The following is a 20852-nucleotide window of genomic DNA, read 5'->3' on the forward strand; positions in this document are numbered from 1 at the left end:
GGGGGAATAACTGAAGAGATAGCGGTGGTGGTGAGGTCTAGCCTGGGGTGAAATCCGGCCTCCTTAATGTCTCTGCTTTTGTGTGAGACAAATTGGTCAGTCCCTGGTCTCCATACCTTTCTCCTTTACACGTTTTTTCAGCAAATATATTACGCCCATCCCTATTGACTCCTAAGAGAAAAGACCATAAGAACTAGCGGGAGATGGATGCCAGGGGCTGCACCGGAGTGGGCGGGGTGCTGGCCACAGATTTGGCCAGAATGGAACGACCTGTGCCAGGGATGGGGCGGGAGGAGGGTGGGAGGAAGCGGAGGAACCGGCGAGGAGGCCTTCTAGAACGGGCTCTTCGGGCCCAAAGCGCTCAGCCTGTCTCCCAGGTGAGGGGAGAGCAGTCCCCTCCACATCCCGCTGGCCAGCAGAAGCACATTCCAGGTTAGTAGGAACAGCGTCTTTAATGGGCCCCGCCTCCCACGCCGGCTAAGCCTCCCCCCTTGCGTGCAGCCTTGGCCTCTTCCACAGCGGCCCGCAGGGCGCGGGCAGGGTCCCTGCGAAGCAGGGCCAACGCCCCGAGCAGCGAAGCGGCCCCGTCCCCCGCACGGAGCTTTTGGCCACTCAGAAAATAGTGGGGCAGCGTCCCGGCCTCGAGCACCCGGCCCAGTTCATCCAGCAGCCCGAGGCAGCAGGCGCCCGCATTCTCGGGTCGCGCCAAATAGAGCGCAGGCAGCCGCTCACACGCCCAGTAGAGCAACGTCCGTAGGAGGTAGGGCGCCGCGACCGTAGTCCCGGCCACCAGAGGGCGCAGCAGCGCCTGAGCCGCCGCGTGCGCTTGCAGCAGGGAAACGGGTATGCGCGTCTTGAGCGCCAGCTCTTGGCGGGCGAAGCAGAGCTGCGAGCCGGAGGCGTCCGGCCGCTCTGTGCCGCCGCCGCCGGGCACCAGGTAGAAGGAAGACGACTCCGAGGCCAGCGGGCCGGCCCACGAGTGGCTCCCAGGCTCCTGGGGCCAGCCGGCCACGGACACCACGGGGATCAAGTCGAAAAGCAGGAGGCGGCGCGGGGTCCCGGGCGTAGCCAGGAGGATAGTGGTGACCCCCGCGTGGCGGGCTGCCTGGACCAAGCGCGGGGCACCCGGAACCGGAAACAGGGACTCAGCGACCGCAGCCAGCGAAGCAAAGAACCAGGCAGCCACCTGGGCGGGGCACAATGTGGGCCATGCCTCCGGAGCCTCCAACGGCTGTGGCACTGGGCTAACGTCGGTTGCTTTGGTGACGTCACCATTCGTTTTTTTCAGTGGTGAGGGAAAGTCAACATCGGTTACGTCTTGTTGAGGCAACTCTGGCACTGAAACATTACTAGGTGAGTTTTCCAAAGACTCGTGTGCCTCAGGCTCAGTGACGTGTGGCTGGTCCACGGAGATTTGCGGATCCTTGGGAGTTTCTTTGTTTTGGGCTGGGTGGATCGAATCACGTCCTCCTGGGACTGAGGGTCCTAGGCAATCCTGCCATGCCTCCCGGACCGAGGTTCCGCGTACCTGATCTGGAAGGAAGAGCCATGTGTAACAGGATCCCACGTCCGGTTGCAGCTCCTGCCCAGTGCCATCTAGCGAAAGCACGGGCACCAGGAGTGTGAAGCCCGCGTCGTAGTGAGGTCCCCGAGCGTAGGGCCCTAGAGGCGCAGGTCCCAGATCCAGGGAGCCCTCGCGAATCCCGCAACGAAGCAGCAGGAGCTCTGCCTGAGGAGGAAAGCGAGGGTCCCGGCGGTGAACGAGACTAAGGAAACAGAAGGGATCGTAAAGTCGTGATCCAGAGCCGGGGCGGGGTGAGGCGTAGCTGAGAGCTGCAAGTTCCCAAAGGCTGGCAGGGTTACTTACCTAGCAAAGAGAAAACAAAGTCCTTGCCCTGGAGGAGATCTGGTCCTGGCTTGGGAATTTCACTCCAGCTCGCCTGCACACCCAGCTCCTGGATCAGCTGGGTTAGTTCTTGCAGCTGCGCCCCAGAGCAGAAGTCCATGTCCGTGAGCGGCCGGGCTGGGGCTGGGGGCAGTGGGCCCCACCAGGGAGCACTCCTCCAGACCGCGGAAGCCATATGGCTCTATCGTTTGGGGGCTAGGAAATACACAGACGGGAGGAAGCCCAGACGGGCCGTTCCTTTTGCTGCGGAAAACTGGCCCCCGTTCTTTTCTCTTCCAGAGGCCAAGAGGGTTCCCAAGACAGAGTCCACCAATGGGTCTGCAGACGAAGGGCCCTAAATTTAGTCTTGAAAGAGAACAAATAAATACCTCCTCCGTCCTTGCCCTTTTCTCATATGCTGGTCCCCGCCCCCATGGAACGGTTCACCTGTCTCAGCAGGTAGAAAGTAGCTGTTTGGCCCCTCCTAAGGAATGCAATAGCCTCCTTCGCTGCCCCTTGACTACGTCCCCTTACCTCTTTTTCAGAAGAGGCTAGTGGTTTGCGGCTTCCCTCTTAGGGTTAGCTACAAAGGCTGGGAAGAGAATGGATAGGAAGATTCAACAGGTAACTTCTTCCTGCTGCCTGCAAGGCCACGCCCCTAAATTATAACCACGCTCCTTTCTGGAGACTGTCGGGATGGTTCCGGACCAGCCCGGCCTCCAGTCAGAGTTCAGTCACTCCTTTCTCTCTGCAGAGATCTCACGGCTGTCCTGGGAGTTGTAGTTTGTCTTCAAAGCTACCAGGGCGTTAGGGCCACGCCCCCACATCCTTTCCTGTTCCGTTGTAGTAGTGCCTGATGGAAGTTGTAGTTTCTGTGGAGATAAGCTATTCTGTGTCTTTATGGTAAACTATTCTGTGTCTTTATGATAAACTATTCTGTGTCTTTACAAGACCAGGTGAACCACACAAACACTCCTTGGGGTTAGAACAGAGGCCTAATAGGATGGATCTGAATAGCAAACAATAATGAGGGACATACACTAGGGCATGTGGAGAAATATGGGACTCTACATCTCACTTGGGGGTAGAGGAGCCCTGGTCATTTAAATCTAGAAGGGTTCTTGCATGCAATTATAACTTCATTTTAGAGATGAGACTGCAAGCCTAGAAAGGTTGCACATGACTTGTCCAAGGTCAGAGCTGAGCCAGAGAGGTGTTGGAAATGGGCTCTCCAGCTGGGACGTATCTCCTTGGAATCGGTGGTGGTAACATTAGACAAAAACACACCGGTAGTGTGCATGTAGTGACCCAGGGATGGACATCTGACTCAGGGAAGGGACATATTAGTGTTGCCCACCTCAGACACACAAGTGGTGGCAGGGAAAACGCTTTGGAATCTCGCAGCTTATGTGTGTATACAGAAGAGTTATCAGGACTGAAAATCAAGTCCAGAGGAAACTCCAGCTGGGCTAGCGCAGGGCAATGAAAAATTATCAGGGGAAGGAAATGGCTATCAGCGACCAGTGCTATCATGGACACAGCTTAAGTCCAGGATGAAACTAGGAGCCAGAATAATAGGACAGAAAGATAGGACACCAGAGACACGCTCACAGATTAGACCAATGCATACTGGACCAGGATTTCTAACATTCCTTTTTCCCAGGGGTCTGTCTCCACAGTGAACTAGGCCTAAGTCCATGGGCAAGAAAATTAAGTGGAGACACCTCGAAAAATTTAGAGGCCTATGAAGGAGGGGACCCTCAGAATCCAGGGCTCAATTTGGAGAGCCTAAAACACAAGGATTCCTAGTCACTGACAAAGAGAGGTCTTCTCCTTCAGTAACCAAGAGCCCCAAACACAGCCCAGAACGGGGGAGGCAAGTTTCCATACATCTGGTCGTGACCCAAGAGACCAGAAGAGGAAAACTGAAGCCTGGGCTCTTTCTCACAGTCTGGGGAAATCAGGCATTAGCTGTCCATCCCCACATCTTACCTCCTCCCCAGAGGGTGGCTTCTGAGCCACCCTAAAAAGAGCTAAGTTCTCTGGTCTCTGGGGGAGCTTTAAGATGCTGGGGATGCGTGACAGGGAAAGGAAAATCGCTCTAAACTCTAAAGCACTGCTCTCCAATAGCATTTTCCATGATAATGCAAATGTTCTAAATCTGTGCCGTCCAATGCAGTAGCCGCTAGCTCCATGTGCCTACTGACACTTAGAAAGTCGTGGCACTGAGGAAAAGAATTTTTTTTTTTTTTTTGGCCAAGCAAGGAAGCTTCCGGGGTCTGAGTTCCCCGACCAGGGTTTGAACCCCAGCCACAGCAGTGAAAGCGCCAAGTCCCAACAACTGGACCACCAGGGAACAGAATTGGATGCCAGAGAAATTCTGTTCCCTGAGGAAGAGAAATTTTTAACATTTTAACTTAATTTTAAAAACAATTAATTTTCCTTAATTTTTAATAATTTACATTCTAATAGGCATTTGGCTAGTGGCTACTGTAATTCACAATGCAGCTCTAGGGCCTTGTGGCTCCCGCTCCCGGGGTGGCTGGCCCGGACCCAGACTCCGCCGCGGGCCCAGTGGCCGTCCTTTCGGCCCGCGAGCCCCTCGACCTGCACCTGGCCGCCCCCACCGGCGCCCAGCCCCGGCGCCGCCACCTGTGTGCCGGTGTGTCCCTCCACAGCTCCCTCCGACAAAAGCCCCGCCCCACCACCACCCCGCCCCTCTGGCGTGTCAACGCGGTTGGGTGCGGGAGCGGGATCGAGGGCAGGGGCCGCTTCCCCGGGCCTGCCGGCCACCAGGGGCGGGGTCCTGAGCTCGGCGGGGGGGGGGGGGTGTGGGGGCAAGGGTGGCCTTGCCGGGGCTGAGGGGCCGTGGCGACTCAATGGTGGCTCCCGGTGGCTTCGGGCCGGCTGCTGTCGGGCAGGAGGGCCGGCCCGGGCTGCGGCCGGGCTGCGCCTAGCGCCGCGTGGGCGGGCAGGGCCGATGCCCAAGGGACCGCGGGCCCCGGGCCCTGAAGCCTCCGGGGCCACGTCCCTGTGAGCGACGTGCGGGATCTTGGGCGGGGCGCCAAGCGCCGAAGGGTTTGCTGGGTCACGGCCGCCCTGGGCTGGGAGGTGGTCGCCAAACCCTCCGCCGCCGCCCGATACCCGAGACCTCCGTTCCCCCTGCCTGGGCGGGCGAGGGGGCCCTGCCGGGGCGGGCTGGCCGCCAGGCTGGCGTTAAGGCGCCAGCGCCAGCGAAACTGGGCCTCAAGGGGCCGCCCGCGGCCCCCCGCCCCCGTCTACGGCCATACCACCCTGAACGCGCCCGATCTCGTCTGATCTCGGAAGCTAAGCAGGGTCGGGCCTGGTTAGTACTTGGATGGGAGACCGCCTGGGAATACCGGGTGCTGTAGGCTTTTTGCCTCCCGCTCCGCCCGCCTTCTCCTTTACTCGCCCGCGGCGGGGGCCGCCGGCTCCGCCCCCGCCGGGCCCCGCTGCAGGCCCCACCTCCTCAGGCCCCTCCCACCACGGCGCGCGCCGGCGGGGGCGCTCCCCGCCGGCCCGGCCGGCCAGGCGGCCAGAAGGCGGCCCTGGAAGGCAGCCGCACCCCAGACGCTCCCGGGGTGGCTGGCCCGGACCCAGACTCCGCCGCGGGCCCAGTGGCCGTCCTTTCGGCCCGCGAGCCCCTCGACCTGCACCTGGCCGCCCCCACCGGCGCCCAGCCCCGGCGCCGCCACCTGTGTGCCGGTGTGTCCCTCCACAGCTCCCTCCGACAAAAGCCCCGCCCCACCACCACCCCGCCCCTCTGGCGTGTCAACGCGGTTGGGTGCGGGAGCGGGATCGAGGGCAGGGGCCGCTTCCCCGGGCCTGCCGGCCACCAGGGGCGGGGTCCTGAGCTCGGCGGGGGGGGGGGGGGTGTGTGTGGGGGCAAGGGTGGCCTTGCCGGGGCTGAGGGGCCGTGGCGACTCAATGGTGGCTCCCGGTGGCTTCGGGCCGGCTGCTGTCGGGCAGGAGGGCCGGCCCGGGCTGCGGCCGGGCTGCGCCTAGCGCCGCGTGGGCGGGCAGGGCCGATGCCCAAGGGACCGCGGGCCCCGGGCCCTGAAGCCTCCGGGGCCACGTCCCTGTGAGCGACGTGCGGGATCTTGGGCGGGGCGCCAAGCGCCGAAGGGTTTGCTGGGTCACGGCCGCCCTGGGCTGGGAGGTGGTCGCCAAACCCTCCGCCGCCGCCCGATACCCGAGACCTCCGTTCCCCCTGCCTGGGCGGGCGAGGGGGCCCTGCCGGGGCGGGCTGGCCGCCAGGCTGGCGTTAAGGCGCCAGCGCCAGCGAAACTGGGCCTCAAGGGGCCGCCCGCGGCCCCCCGCCCCCGTCTACGGCCATACCACCCTGAACGCGCCCGATCTCGTCTGATCTCGGAAGCTAAGCAGGGTCGGGCCTGGTTAGTACTTGGATGGGAGACCGCCTGGGAATACCGGGTGCTGTAGGCTTTTTGCCTCCCGCTCCGCCCGCCTTCTCCTTTACTCGCCCGCGGCGGGGGCCGCCGGCTCCGCCCCCGCCGGGCCCCGCTGCAGGCCCCACCTCCTCAGGCCCCTCCCACCACGGCGCGCGCCGGCGGGGGCGCTCCCCGCCGGCCCGGCCGGCCAGGCGGCCAGAAGGCGGCCCTGGAAGGCAGCCGCACCCCAGACGCTCCCGGGGTGGCTGGCCCGGACCCAGACTCCGCCGCGGGCCCAGTGGCCGTCCTTTCGGCCCGCGAGCCCCTCGACCTGCACCTGGCCGCCCCCACCGGCGCCCAGCCCCGGCGCCGCCACCTGTGTGCCGGTGTGTCCCTCCACAGCTCCCTCCGACAAAAGCCCCGCCCCACCACCACCCCGCCCCTCTGGCGTGTCAACGCGGTTGGGTGCGGGAGCGGGATCGAGGGCAGGGGCCGCTTCCCCGGGCCTGCCGGCCACCAGGGGCGGGGTCCTGAGCTCGGCGGGGGGGGGGGGGTGTGTGTGGGGGCAAGGGTGGCCTTGCCGGGGCTGAGGGGCCGTGGCGACTCAATGGTGGCTCCCGGTGGCTTCGGGCCGGCTGCTGTCGGGCAGGAGGGCCGGCCCGGGCTGCGGCCGGGCTGCGCCTAGCGCCGCGTGGGCGGGCAGGGCCGATGCCCAAGGGACCGCGGGCCCCGGGCCCTGAAGCCTCCGGGGCCACGTCCCTGTGAGCGACGTGCGGGATCTTGGGCGGGGCGCCAAGCGCCGAAGGGTTTGCTGGGTCACGGCCGCCCTGGGCTGGGAGGTGGTCGCCAAACCCTCCGCCGCCGCCCGATACCCGAGACCTCCGTTCCCCCTGCCTGGGCGGGCGAGGGGGCCCTGCCGGGGCGGGCTGGCCGCCAGGCTGGCGTTAAGGCGCCAGCGCCAGCGAAACTGGGCCTCAAGGGGCCGCCCGCGGCCCCCCGCCCCCGTCTACGGCCATACCACCCTGAACGCGCCCGATCTCGTCTGATCTCGGAAGCTAAGCAGGGTCGGGCCTGGTTAGTACTTGGATGGGAGACCGCCTGGGAATACCGGGTGCTGTAGGCTTTTTGCCTCCCGCTCCGCCCGCCTTCTCCTTTACTCGCCCGCGGCGGGGGCCGCCGGCTCCGCCCCCGCCGGGCCCCGCTGCAGGCCCCACCTCCTCAGGCCCCTCCCACCACGGCGCGCGCCGGCGGGGGCGCTCCCCGCCGGCCCGGCCGGCCAGGCGGCCAGAAGGCGGCCCTGGAAGGCAGCCGCACCCCAGACGCTCCCGGGGTGGCTGGCCCGGACCCAGACTCCGCCGCGGGCCCAGTGGCCGTCCTTTCGGCCCGCGAGCCCCTCGACCTGCACCTGGCCGCCCCCACCGGCGCCCAGCCCCGGCGCCGCCACCTGTGTGCCGGTGTGTCCCTCCACAGCTCCCTCCGACAAAAGCCCCGCCCCACCACCACCCCGCCCCTCTGGCGTGTCAACGCGGTTGGGTGCGGGAGCGGGATCGAGGGCAGGGGCCGCTTCCCCGGGCCTGCCGGCCACCAGGGGCGGGGTCCTGAGCTCGGCGGGGGGGGGGGGGTGTGTGTGTGGGGGCAAGGGTGGCCTTGCCGGGGCTGAGGGGCCGTGGCGACTCAATGGTGGCTCCCGGTGGCTTCGGGCCGGCTGCTGTCGGGCAGGAGGGCCGGCCCGGGCTGCGGCCGGGCTGCGCCTAGCGCCGCGTGGGCGGGCAGGGCCGATGCCCAAGGGACCGCGGGCCCCGGGCCCTGAAGCCTCCGGGGCCACGTCCCTGTGAGCGACGTGCGGGATCTTGGGCGGGGCGCCAAGCGCCGAAGGGTTTGCTGGGTCACGGCCGCCCTGGGCTGGGAGGTGGTCGCCAAACCCTCCGCCGCCGCCCGATACCCGAGACCTCCGGTCCCCCTGCCTGGGCGGGCGAGGGGGCCCTGCCGGGGCGGGCTGGCCGCCAGGCTGGCGTTAAGGCGCCAGCGCCAGCGAAACTGGGCCTCAAGGGGCCGCCCGCGGCCCCCCGCCCCCGTCTACGGCCATACCACCCTGAACGCGCCCGATCTCGTCTGATCTCGGAAGCTAAGCAGGGTCGGGCCTGGTTAGTACTTGGATGGGAGACCGCCTGGGAATACCGGGTGCTGTAGGCTTTTTGCCTCCCGCTCCGCCCGCCTTCTCCTTTACTCGCCCGCGGCGGGGGCCGCCGGCTCCGCCCCCGCCGGGCCCCGCTGCAGGCCCCACCTCCTCAGGCCCCTCCCACCACGGCGCGCGCCGGCGGGGGCGCTCCCCGCCGGCCCGGCCGGCCAGGCGGCCAGAAGGCGGCCCTGGAAGGCAGCCGCACCCCAGACGCTCCCGGGGTGGCTGGCCCGGACCCAGACTCCGCCGCGGGCCCAGTGGCCGTCCTTTCGGCCCGCGAGCCCCTCGACCTGCACCTGGCCGCCCCCACCGGCGCCCAGCCCCGGCGCCGCCACCTGTGTGCCGGTGTGTCCCTCCACAGCTCCCTCCGACAAAAGCCCCGCCCCACCACCACCCCGCCCCTCTGGCGTGTCAACGCGGTTGGGTGCGGGAGCGGGATCGAGGGCAGGGGCCGCTTCCCCGGGCCTGCCGGCCACCAGGGGCGGGGTCCTGAGCTCGGCGGGGGGGGGGGGGTGTGTGTGTGGGGGCAAGGGTGGCCTTGCCGGGGCTGAGGGGCCGTGGCGACTCAATGGTGGCTCCCGGTGGCTTCGGGCCGGCTGCTGTCGGGCAGGAGGGCCGGCCCGGGCTGCGGCCGGGCTGCGCCTAGCGCCGCGTGGGCGGGCAGGGCCGATGCCCAAGGGACCGCGGGCCCCGGGCCCTGAAGCCTCCGGGGCCACGTCCCTGTGAGCGACGTGCGGGATCTTGGGCGGGGCGCCAAGCGCCGAAGGGTTTGCTGGGTCACGGCCGCCCTGGGCTGGGAGGTGGTCGCCAAACCCTCCGCCGCCGCCCGATACCCGAGACCTCCGGTCCCCCTGCCTGGGCGGGCGAGGGGGCCCTGCCGGGGCGGGCTGGCCGCCAGGCTGGCGTTAAGGCGCCAGCGCCAGCGAAACTGGGCCTCAAGGGGCCGCCCGCGGCCCCCCGCCCCCGTCTACGGCCATACCACCCTGAACGCGCCCGATCTCGTCTGATCTCGGAAGCTAAGCAGGGTCGGGCCTGGTTAGTACTTGGATGGGAGACCGCCTGGGAATACCGGGTGCTGTAGGCTTTTTGCCTCCCGCTCCGCCCGCCTTCTCCTTTACTCGCCCGCGGCGGGGGCCGCCGGCTCCGCCCCCGCCGGGCCCCGCTGCAGGCCCCACCTCCTCAGGCCCCTCCCACCACGGCGCGCGCCGGCGGGGGCGCTCCCCGCCGGCCCGGCCGGCCAGGCGGCCAGAAGGCGGCCCTGGAAGGCAGCCGCACCCCAGACGCTCCCGGGGTGGCTGGCCCGGACCCAGACTCCGCCGCGGGCCCAGTGGCCGTCCTTTCGGCCCGCGAGCCCCTCGACCTGCACCTGGCCGCCCCCACCGGCGCCCAGCCCCGGCGCCGCCACCTGTGTGCCGGTGTGTCCCTCCACAGCTCCCTCCGACAAAAGCCCCGCCCCACCACCACCCCGCCCCTCTGGCGTGTCAACGCGGTTGGGTGCGGGAGCGGGATCGAGGGCAGGGGCCGCTTCCCCGGGCCTGCCGGCCACCAGGGGCGGGGTCCTGAGCTCGGCGGGGGGGGGGTGTGTGTGTGTGGGGGCAAGGGTGGCCTTGCCGGGGCTGAGGGGCCGTGGCGACTCAATGGTGGCTCCCGGTGGCTTCGGGCCGGCTGCTGTCGGGCAGGAGGGCCGGCCCGGGCTGCGGCCGGGCTGCGGCCGGGCTGCGCCTAGCCCCGCGTGGGCGGGCAGGGCCGATGCCCAAGGGACCGCGGGCCCCGGGCCCTGAAGCCTCCGGGGCCACGTCCCTGTGAGCGACGTGCGGGATCTTGGGCGGGGCGCCAAGCGCCGAAGGGTTTGCTGGGTCACGGCCGCCCTGGGCTGGGAGGTGGTCGCCAAACCCTCCGCCGCCGCCCGATACCCGAGACCTCCGTTCCCCCTGCCTGGGCGGGCGAGGGGGCCCTGCCGGGGCGGGCTGGCCGCCAGGCTGGCGTTAAGGCGCCAGCGCCAGCGAAACTGGGCCTCAAGGGGCCGCCCGCGGCCCCCCGCCCCCGTCTACGGCCATACCACCCTGAACGCGCCCGATCTCGTCTGATCTCGGAAGCTAAGCAGGGTCGGGCCTGGTTAGTACTTGGATGGGAGACCGCCTGGGAATACCGGGTGCTGTAGGCTTTTTGCCTCCCGCTCCGCCCGCCTTCTCCTTTACTCGCCCGCGGCGGGGGCCGCCGGCTCCGCCCCCGCCGGGCCCCGCTGCAGGCCCCACCTCCTCAGGCCCCTCCCACCACGGCGCGCGCCGGCGGGGGCGCTCCCCGCCGGCCCGGCCGGCCAGGCGGCCAGAAGGCGGCCCTGGAAGGCAGCCGCACCCCAGACGCTCCCGGGGTGGCTGGCCCGGACCCAGACTCCGCCGCGGGCCCAGTGGCCGTCCTTTCGGCCCGCGAGCCCCTCGACCTGCACCTGGCCGCCCCCACCGGCGCCCAGCCCCGGCGCCGCCACCTGTGTGCCGGTGTGTCCCTCCACAGCTCCCTCCGACAAAAGCCCCGCCCCACCACCACCCCGCCCCTCTGGCGTGTCAACGCGGTTGGGTGCGGGAGCGGGATCGAGGGCAGGGGCCGCTTCCCCGGGCCTGCCGGCCACCAGGGGCGGGGTCCTGAGCTCGGCGGGGGGGAGGGTGTGTGTGTGGGGGCAAGGGTGGCCTTGCCGGGGCTGAGGGGCCGTGGCGACTCAATGGTGCCTCCCGGTGGCTTCGGGCCGGCTGCTGTCGGGCAGGAGGGCCGGCCCGGGCTGCGGCCGGGCTGCGCCTAGCGCCGCGTGGGCGGGCAGGGCCGATGCCCAAGGGACCGCGGGCCCCGGGCCCTGAAGCCTCCGGGGCCACGTCCCTGTGAGCGACGTGCGGGATCTTGGGCGGGGCGCCAAGCGCCGAAGGGTTTGCTGGGTCACGGCCGCCCTGGGCTGGGAGGTGGTCGCCAAACCCTCCGCCGCCGCCCGATACCCGAGACCTCCGGTCCCCCTGCCTGGGCGGGCGAGGGGGCCCTGCCGGGGCGGGCTGGCCGCCAGGCTGGCGTTAAGGCGCCAGCGCCAGCGAAACTGGGCCTCAAGGGGCCGCCCGCGGCCCCCCGCCCCCGTCTACGGCCATACCACCCTGAACGCGCCCGATCTCGTCTGATCTCGGAAGCTAAGCAGGGTCGGGCCTGGTTAGTACTTGGATGGGAGACCGCCTGGGAATACCGGGTGCTGTAGGCTTTTTGCCTCCCGCTCCGCCCGCCTTCTCCTTTACTCGCCCGCGGCGGGGGCCGCCGGCTCCGCCCCCGCCGGGCCCCGCTGCAGGCCCCACCTCCTCAGGCCCCTCCCACCACGGCGCGCGCCGGCGGGGGCGCTCCCCGCCGGCCCGGCCGGCCAGGCGGCCAGAAGGCGGCCCTGGAAGGCAGCCGCACCCCAGACGCTCCCGGGGTGGCTGGCCCGGACCCAGACTCCGCCGCGGGCCCAGTGGCCGTCCTTTCGGCCCGCGAGCCCCTCGACCTGCACCTGGCCGCCCCCACCGGCGCCCAGCCCCGGCGCCGCCACCTGTGTGCCGGTGTGTCCCTCCACAGCTCCCTCCGACAAAAGCCCCGCCCCACCACCACCCCGCCCCTCTGGCGTGTCAACGCGGTTGGGTGCGGGAGCGGGATCGAGGGCAGGGGCCGCTTCCCCGGGCCTGCCGGCCACCAGGGGCGGGGTCCTGAGCTCGGCGGGGGGGGGGGGGTGTGTGTGGGGGCAAGGGTGGCCTTGCCGGGGCTGAGGGGCCGTGGCGACTCAATGGTGGCTCCCGGTGGCTTCGGGCCGGCTGCTGTCGGGCAGGAGGGCCGGCCCGGGCTGCGGCCGGGCTGCGCCTAGCGCCGCGTGGGCGGGCAGGGCCGATGCCCAAGGGACCGCGGGCCCCGGGCCCTGAAGCCTCCGGGGCCACGTCCCTGTGAGCGACGTGCGGGATCTTGGGCGGGGCGCCAAGCGCCGAAGGGTTTGCTGGGTCACGGCCGCCCTGGGCTGGGAGGTGGTCGCCAAACCCTCCGCCGCCGCCCGATACCCGAGACCTCCGTTCCCCCTGCCTGGGCGGGCGAGGGGGCCCTGCCGGGGCGGGCTGGCCGCCAGGCTGGCGTTAAGGCGCCAGCGCCAGCGAAACTGGGCCTCAAGGGGCCGCCCGCGGCCCCCCGCCCCCGTCTACGGCCATACCACCCTGAACGCGCCCGATCTCGTCTGATCTCGGAAGCTAAGCAGGGTCGGGCCTGGTTAGTACTTGGATGGGAGACCGCCTGGGAATACCGGGTGCTGTAGGCTTTTTGCCTCCCGCTCCGCCCGCCTTCTCCTTTACTCGCCCGCGGCGGGGGCCGCCGGCTCCGCCCCCGCCGGGCCCCGCTGCAGGCCCCACCTCCTCAGGCCCCTCCCACCACGGCGCGCGCCGGCGGGGGCGCTCCCCGCCGGCCCGGCCGGCCAGGCGGCCAGAAGGCGGCCCTGGAAGGCAGCCGCACCCCAGACGCTCCCGGGGTGGCTGGCCCGGACCCAGACTCCGCCGCGGGCCCAGTGGCCGTCCTTTCGGCCCGCGAGCCCCTCGACCTGCACCTGGCCGCCCCCACCGGCGCCCAGCCCCGGCGCCGCCACCTGTGTGCCGGTGTGTCCCTCCACAGCTCCCTCCGACAAAAGCCCCGCCCCACCACCACCCCGCCCCTCTGGCGTGTCAACGCGGTTGGGTGCGGGAGCGGGATCGAGGGCAGGGGCCGCTTCCCCGGGCCTGCCGGCCACCAGGGGCGGGGTCCTGAGCTCGGCGGGGGGGGGGGGGTGTGTGTGTGGGGGCAAGGGTGGCCTTGCCGGGGCTGAGGGGCCGTGGCGACTCAATGGTGGCTCCCGGTGGCTTCGGGCCGGCTGCTGTCGGGCAGGAGGGCCGGCCCGGGCTGCGGCCGGGCTGCGCCTAGCGCCGCGTGGGCGGGCAGGGCCGATGCCCAAGGGACCGCGGGCCCCGGGCCCTGAAGCCTCCGGGGCCACGTCCCTGTGAGCGACGTGCGGGATCTTGGGCGGGGCGCCAAGCGCCGAAGGGTTTGCTGGGTCACGGCCGCCCTGGGCTGGGAGGTGGTCGCCAAACCCTCCGCCGCCGCCCGATACCCGAGACCTCCGGTCCCCCTGCCTGGGCGGGCGAGGGGGCCCTGCCGGGGCGGGCTGGCCGCCAGGCTGGCGTTAAGGCGCCAGCGCCAGCGAAACTGGGCCTCAAGGGGCCGCCCGCGGCCCCCCGCCCCCGTCTACGGCCATACCACCCTGAACGCGCCCGATCTCGTCTGATCTCGGAAGCTAAGCAGGGTCGGGCCTGGTTAGTACTTGGATGGGAGACCGCCTGGGAATACCGGGTGCTGTAGGCTTTTTGCCTCCCGCTCCGCCCGCCTTCTCCTTTACTCGCCCGCGGCGGGGGCCGCCGGCTCCGCCCCCGCCGGGCCCCGCTGCAGGCCCCACCTCCTCAGGCCCCTCCCACCACGGCGCGCGCCGGCGGGGGCGCTCCCCGCCGGCCCGGCCGGCCAGGCGGCCAGAAGGCGGCCCTGGAAGGCAGCCGCACCCCAGACGCTCCCGGGGTGGCTGGCCCGGACCCAGACTCCGCCGCGGGCCCAGTGGCCGTCCTTTCGGCCCGCGAGCCCCTCGACCTGCACCTGGCCGCCCCCACCGGCGCCCAGCCCCGGCGCCGCCACCTGTGTGCCGGTGTGTCCCTCCACAGCTCCCTCCGACAAAAGCCCCGCCCCACCACCACCCCGCCCCTCTGGCGTGTCAACGCGGTTGGGTGCGGGAGCGGGATCGAGGGCAGGGGCCGCTTCCCCGGGCCTGCCGGCCACCAGGGGCGGGGTCCTGAGCTCGGCGGGGGGGAGGGTGTGTGTGTGGGGGCAAGGGTGGCCTTGCCGGGGCTGAGGGGCCGTGGCGACTCAATGGTGCCTCCCGGTGGCTTCGGGCCGGCTGCTGTCGGGCAGGAGGGCCGGCCCGGGCTGCGGCCGGGCTGCGCCTAGCGCCGCGTGGGCGGGCAGGGCCGATGCCCAAGGGACCGCGGGCCCCGGGCCCTGAAGCCTCCGGGGCCACGTCCCTGTGAGCGACGTGCGGGATCTTGGGCGGGGCGCCAAGCGCCGAAGGGTTTGCTGGGTCACGGCCGCCCTGGGCTGGGAGGTGGTCGCCAAACCCTCCGCCGCCGCCCGATACCCGAGACCTCCGGTCCCCCTGCCTGGGCGGGCGAGGGGGCCCTGCCGGGGCGGGCTGGCCGCCAGGCTGGCGTTAAGGCGCCAGCGCCAGCGAAACTGGGCCTCAAGGGGCCGCCCGCGGCCCCCCGCCCCCGTCTACGGCCATACCACCCTGAACGCGCCCGATCTCGTCTGATCTCGGAAGCTAAGCAGGGTCGGGCCTGGTTAGTACTTGGATGGGAGACCGCCTGGGAATACCGGGTGCTGTAGGCTTTTTGCCTCCCGCTCCGCCCGCCTTCTCCTTTACTCGCCCGCGGCGGGGGCCGCCGGCTCCGCCCCCGCCGGGCCCCGCTGCAGGCCCCACCTCCTCAGGCCCCTCCCACCACGGCGCGCGCCGGCGGGGGCGCTCCCCGCCGGCCCGGCCGGCCAGGCGGCCAGAAGGCGGCCCTGGAAGGCAGCCGCACCCCAGACGCTCCCGGGGTGGCTGGCCCGGACCCAGACTCCGCCGCGGGCCCAGTGGCCGTCCTTTCGGCCCGCGAGCCCCTCGACCTGCACCTGGCCGCCCCCACCGGCGCCCAGCCCCGGCGCCGCCACCTGTGTGCCGGTGTGTCCCTCCACAGCTCCCTCCGACAAAAGCCCCGCCCCACCACCACCCCGCCCCTCTGGCGTGTCAACGCGGTTGGGTGCGGGAGCGGGATCGAGGGCAGGGGCCGCTTCCCCGGGCCTGCCGGCCACCAGGGGCGGGGTCCTGAGCTCGGCGGGGGGGGGGGGGGGTGTGTGTGGGGGCAAGGGTGGCCTTGCCGGGGCTGAGGGGCCGTGGCGACTCAATGGTGGCTCCCGGTGGCTTCGGGCCGGCTGCTGTCGGGCAGGAGGGCCGGCCCGGGCTGCGGCCGGGCTGCGCCTAGCGCCGCGTGGGCGGGCAGGGCCGATGCCCAAGGGACCGCGGGCCCCGGGCCCTGAAGCCTCCGGGGCCACGTCCCTGTGAGCGACGTGCGGGATCTTGGGCGGGGCGCCAAGCGCCGAAGGGTTTGCTGGGTCACGGCCGCCCTGGGCTGGGAGGTGGTCGCCAAACCCTCCGCCGCCGCCCGATACCCGAGACCTCCGTTCCCCCTGCCTGGGCGGGCGAGGGGGCCCTGCCGGGGCGGGCTGGCCGCCAGGCTGGCGTTAAGGCGCCAGCGCCAGCGAAACTGGGCCTCAAGGGGCCGCCCGCGGCCCCCCGCCCCCGTCTACGGCCATACCACCCTGAACGCGCCCGATCTCGTCTGATCTCGGAAGCTAAGCAGGGTCGGGCCTGGTTAGTACTTGGATGGGAGACCGCCTGGGAATACCGGGTGCTGTAGGCTTTTTGCCTCCCGCTCCGCCCGCCTTCTCCTTTACTCGCCCGCGGCGGGGGCCGCCGGCTCCGCCCCCGCCGGGCCCCGCTGCAGGCCCCACCTCCTCAGGCCCCTCCCACCACGGCGCGCGCCGGCGGGGGCGCTCCCCGCCGGCCCGGCCGGCCAGGCGGCCAGAAGGCGGCCCTGGAAGGCAGCCGCACCCCAGACGCTCCCGGGGTGGCTGGCCCGGACCCAGACTCCGCCGCGGGCCCAGTGGCCGTCCTTTCGGCCCGCGAGCCCCTCGACCTGCACCTGGCCGCCCCCACCGGCGCCCAGCCCCGGCGCCGCCACCTGTGTGCCGGTGTGTCCCTCCACAGCTCCCTCCGACAAAAGCCCCGCCCCACCACCACCCCGCCCCTCTGGCGTGTCAACGCGGTTGGGTGCGGGAGCGGGATCGAGGGCAGGGGCCGCTTCCCCGGGCCTGCCGGCCACCAGGGGCGGGGTCCTGAGCTCGGCGGGGGGGGGGGGGTGTGTGTGTGGGGGCAAGGGTGGCCTTGCCGGGGCTGAGGGGCCGTGGCGACTCAATGGTGGCTCCCGGTGGCTTCGGGCCGGCTGCTGTCGGGCAGGAGGGCCGGCCCGGGCTGCGGCCGGGCTGCGCCTAGCGCCGCGTGGGCGGGCAGGGCCGATGCCCAAGGGACCGCGGGCCCCGGGCCCTGAAGCCTCCGGGGCCACGTCCCTGTGAGCGACGTGCGGGATCTTGGGCGGGGCGCCAAGCGCCGAAGGGTTTGCTGGGTCACGGCCGCCCTGGGCTGGGAGGTGGTCGCCAAACCCTCCGCCGCCGCCCGATACCCGAGACCTCCGGTCCCCCTGCCTGGGCGGGCGAGGGGGCCCTGCCGGGGCGGGCTGGCCGCCAGGCTGGCGTTAAGGCGCCAGCGCCAGCGAAACTGGGCCTCAAGGGGCCGCCCGCGGCCCCCCGCCCCCGTCTACGGCCATACCACCCTGAACGCGCCCGATCTCGTCTGATCTCGGAAGCTAAGCAGGGTCGGGCCTGGTTAGTACTTGGATGGGAGACCGCCTGGGAATACCGGGTGCTGTAGGCTTTTTGCCTCCCGCTCCGCCCGCCTTCTCCTTTACTCGCCCGCGGCGGGGGCCGCCGGCTCCGCCCCCGCCGGGCCCCGCTGCAGGCCCCACCTCCTCAGGCCCCTCCCACCACGGCGCGCGCCGGCGGGGGCGCTCCCCGCCGGCCCGGCCGGCCAGGCGGCCAGAAGGCGGCCCTGGAAGGCAGCCGCACCCCAGACGCTCCCGGGGTGGCTGGCCCGGACCCAGACTCCGCCGCGGGCCCAGTGGCCGTCCTTTCGGCCCGCGAGCCCCTCGACCTGCACCTGGCCGCCCCCACCGGCGCCCAGCCCCGGCGCCGCCACCTGTGTGCCGGTGTGTCCCTCCACAGCTCCCTCCGACAAAAGCCCCGCCCCACCACCACCCCGCCCCTCTGGCGTGTCAACGCGGTTGGGTGCGGGAGCGGGATCGAGGGCAGGGGCCGCTTCCCCGGGCCTGCCGGCCACCAGGGGCGGGGTCCTGAGCTCGGCGGGGGGGGGGGTGTGTGTGTGGGGGCAAGGGTGGCCTTGCCGGGGCTGAGGGGCCGTGGCGACTCAATGGTGGCTCCCGGTGGCTTCGGGCCGGCTGCTGTCGGGCAGGAGGGCCGGCCCGGGCTGCGGCCGGGCTGCGCCTAGCGCCGCGTGGGCGGGCAGGGCCGATGCCCAAGGGACCGCGGGCCCCGGGCCCTGAAGCCTCCGGGGCCACGTCCCTGTGAGCGACGTGCGGGATCTTGGGCGGGGCGCCAAGCGCCGAAGGGTTTGCTGGGTCACGGCCGCCCTGGGCTGGGAGGTGGTCGCCAAACCCTCCGCCGCCGCCCGATACCCGAGACCTCCGGTCCCCCTGCCTGGGCGGGCGAGGGGGCCCTGCCGGGGCGGGCTGGCCGCCAGGCTGGCGTTAAGGCGCCAGCGCCAGCGAAACTGGGCCTCAAGGGGCCGCCCGCGGCCCCCCGCCCCCGTCTACGGCCATACCACCCTGAACGCGCCCGATCTCGTCTGATCTCGGAAGCTAAGCAGGGTCGGGCCTGGTTAGTACTTGGATGGGAGACCGCCTGGGAATACCGGGTGCTGTAGGCTTTTTGCCTCCCGCTCCGCCCGCCTTCTCCTTTACTCGCCCGCGGCGGGGGCCGCCGGCTCCGCCCCCGCCGGGCCCCGCTGCAGGCCCCACCTCCTCAGGCCCCTCCCACCACGGCGCGCGCCGGCGGGGGCGCTCCCCGCCGGCCCGGCCGGCCAGGCGGCCAGAAGGCGGCCCTGGAAGGCAGCCGCACCCCAGACGCTCCCGGGGTGGCTGGCCCGGACCCAGACTCCGCCGCGGGCCCAGTGGCCGTCCTTTCGGCCCGCGAGCCCCTCGACCTGCACCTGGCCGCCCCCACCGGCGCCCAGCCCCGGCGCCGCCACCTGTGTGCCGGTGTGTCCCTCCACAGCTCCCTCCGACAAAAGCCCCGCCCCACCACCACCCCGCCCCTCTGGCGTGTCAACGCGGTTGGGTGCGGGAGCGGGATCGAGGGCAGGGGCCGCTTCCCCGGGCCTGCCGGCCACCAGGGGCGGGGTCCTGAGCTCGGCGGGGGGGGGGTGTGTGTGTGTGGGGGCAAGGGTGGCCTTGCCGGGGCTGAGGGCCCGTGGCGACTCAATGGTGGCTCCCGGTGGCTTCGGGCCGGCTGCTGTCGGGCAGGAGGGCCGGCCCGGGCTGCGGCCGGGCTGCGCCTAGCGCCGCGTGGGCGGGCAGGGCCGATGCCCAAGGGATCGCGGGCCCCGGGCCCTGAAGCCTCCGGGGCCACGTCCCTGTGAGCGACGTGCGGGATCTTGGGCGGGGCGCCAAGCGCCGAAGGGTTTGCTGGGTCACGGCCGCCCTGGGCTGGGAGGTGGTCGCCAAACCCTCCGCCGCCGCCCGATACCCGAGACCTCCGGTCCCCCTGCCTGGGCGGGCGAGGGGGCCCTGCCGGGGCGGGCTGGCCGCCAGGCTGGCGTTAAGGCGCCAGCGCCAGCGAAACTGGGCCTCAAGGGGCCGCCCGCGGCCCCCCGCCCCCGTCTACGGCCATACCACCCTGAACGCGCCCGATCTCGTCTGATCTCGGAAGCTAAGCAGGGTCGGGCCTGGTTAGTACTTGGATGGGAGACCGCCTGGGAATACCGGGTGCTGTAGGCTTTTTGCCTCCCGCTCCGCCCGCCTTCTCCTTTACTCGCCCGCGGCGGGGGCCGCCGGCTCCGCCCCCGCCGGGCCCCGCTGCAGGCCCCACCTCCTCAGGCCCCTCCCACCACGGCGCGCGCCGGCGGGGGCGCTCCCCGCCGGCCCGGCCGGCCAGGCGGCCAGAAGGCGGCCCTGGAAGGCAGCCGCACCCCAGACGCTCCCGGGGTGGCTGGCCCGGACCCAGACTCCGCCGCGGGCCCAGTGGCCGTCCTTTCGGCCCGCGAGCCCCTCGACCTGCACCTGGCCGCCCCCACCGGCGCCCAGCCCCGGCGCCGCCACCTGTGTGCCGGTGTGTCCCTCCACAGCTCCCTCCGACAAAAGCCCCGCCCCACCACCACCCCGCCCCTCTGGCGTGTCAACGCGGTTGGGTGCGGGAGCGGGATCGAGGGCAGGGGCCGCTTCCCCGGGCCTGCCGGCCACCAGGGGCGGGGTCCTGAGCTCGGCGGGGGGGGGGGGGTGTGTGTGTGGGGGCAAGGGTGGCCTTGCCGGGGCTGAGGGGCCGTGGCGACTCAATGGTGGCTCCCGGTGGCTTCGGGCCGGCTGCTGTCGGGCAGGAGGGCCGGCCCGGGCTGCGGCCGGGCTGCGCCTAGCGCCGCGTGGGCGGGCAGGGCCGATGCCCAAGGGACCGCGGGCCCCGGGCCCTGAAGCCTCCGGGGCCACGTCCCTGTGAGCGACGTGCGGGATCTTGGGCGGGGCGCCAAGCGCCGAAGGGTTTGCTGGGTCACGGCCGCCCTGGGCTGGGAGGTGGTCGCCAAACCCTCCGCCGCCGCCCGATACCCGAGACCTCCGGTCCCCCTGCCTGGGCGGGCGAGGGGGCCCTGCCGGGGCGGGCTGGCCGCCAGGCTGGCGTTAAGGCGCCAGCGCCAGCGAAACTGGGCCTCAAGGGGCCGCCCGCGGCCCCCCGCCCCCGTCTACGGCCATACCACCCTGAACGCGCCCGATCTCGTCTGATCTCGGAAGCTAAGCAGGGTCGGGCCTGGTTAGTACTTGGATGGGAGACCGCCTGGGAATACCGGGTGCTGTAGGCTTTTTGCCTCCCGCTCCGCCCGCCTTCTCCTTTACTCGCCCGCGGCGGGGGCCGCCGGCTCCGCCCCCGCCGGGCCCCGCTGCAGGCCCCACCTCCTCAGGCCCCTCCCACCACGGCGCGCGCCGGCGGGGGCGCTCCCCGCCGGCCCGGCCGGCCAGGCGGCCAGAAGGCGGCCCTGGAAGGCAGCCGCACCCCAGACGCTCCCGGGGTGGCTGGCCCGGACCCAGACTCCGCCGCGGGCCCAGTGGCCGTCCTTTCGGCCCGCGAGCCCCTCGACCTGCACCTGGCCGCCCCCACCGGCGCCCAGCCCCGGCGCCGCCACCTGTGTGCCGGTGTGTCCCTCCACAGCTCCCTCCGACAAAAGCCCCGCCCCACCACCACCCCGCCCCTCTGGCGTGTCAACGCGGTTGGGTGCGGGAGCGGGATCGAGGGCAGGGGCCGCTTCCCCGGGCCTGCCGGCCACCAGGGGCGGGGTCCTGAGCTCGGCGGGGGGGAGGGTGTGTGTGTGGGGGCAAGGGTGGCCTTGCCGGGGCTGAGGGGCCGTGGCGACTCAATGGTGCCTCCCGGTGGCTTCGGGCCGGCTGCTGTCGGGCAG

At 72.2% G+C, this 20852-nt stretch overlaps 1 protein-coding gene across 1 annotated transcript; it reads right to left on the reverse strand.

Moving 5' to 3' along the window:
- Positions 1-449: 449 nt before the first annotated feature.
- Positions 450-2081, reverse strand: LOC309838290 (transmembrane protein 102-like; the record flags this gene model as incomplete). The annotated part of the gene is made up of 2 exons (XM_082679349.1): positions 450-1766; positions 1864-2081. 2 exons carry the CDS (start codon positions 2079-2081, stop codon positions 452-454), a joined length of 1533 nt encoding a protein of 510 aa, XP_082535475.1. The 3' UTR covers positions 450-451.
- Between the last annotated feature and the right edge of the window lie 18771 nt (positions 2082-20852).

Source organism: Grampus griseus (assembly GCF_964374135.1).
Source record: "Grampus griseus genome assembly, chromosome: 20".
Taxonomy (NCBI): Eukaryota; Metazoa; Chordata; class Mammalia; order Artiodactyla; family Delphinidae; genus Grampus; species Grampus griseus.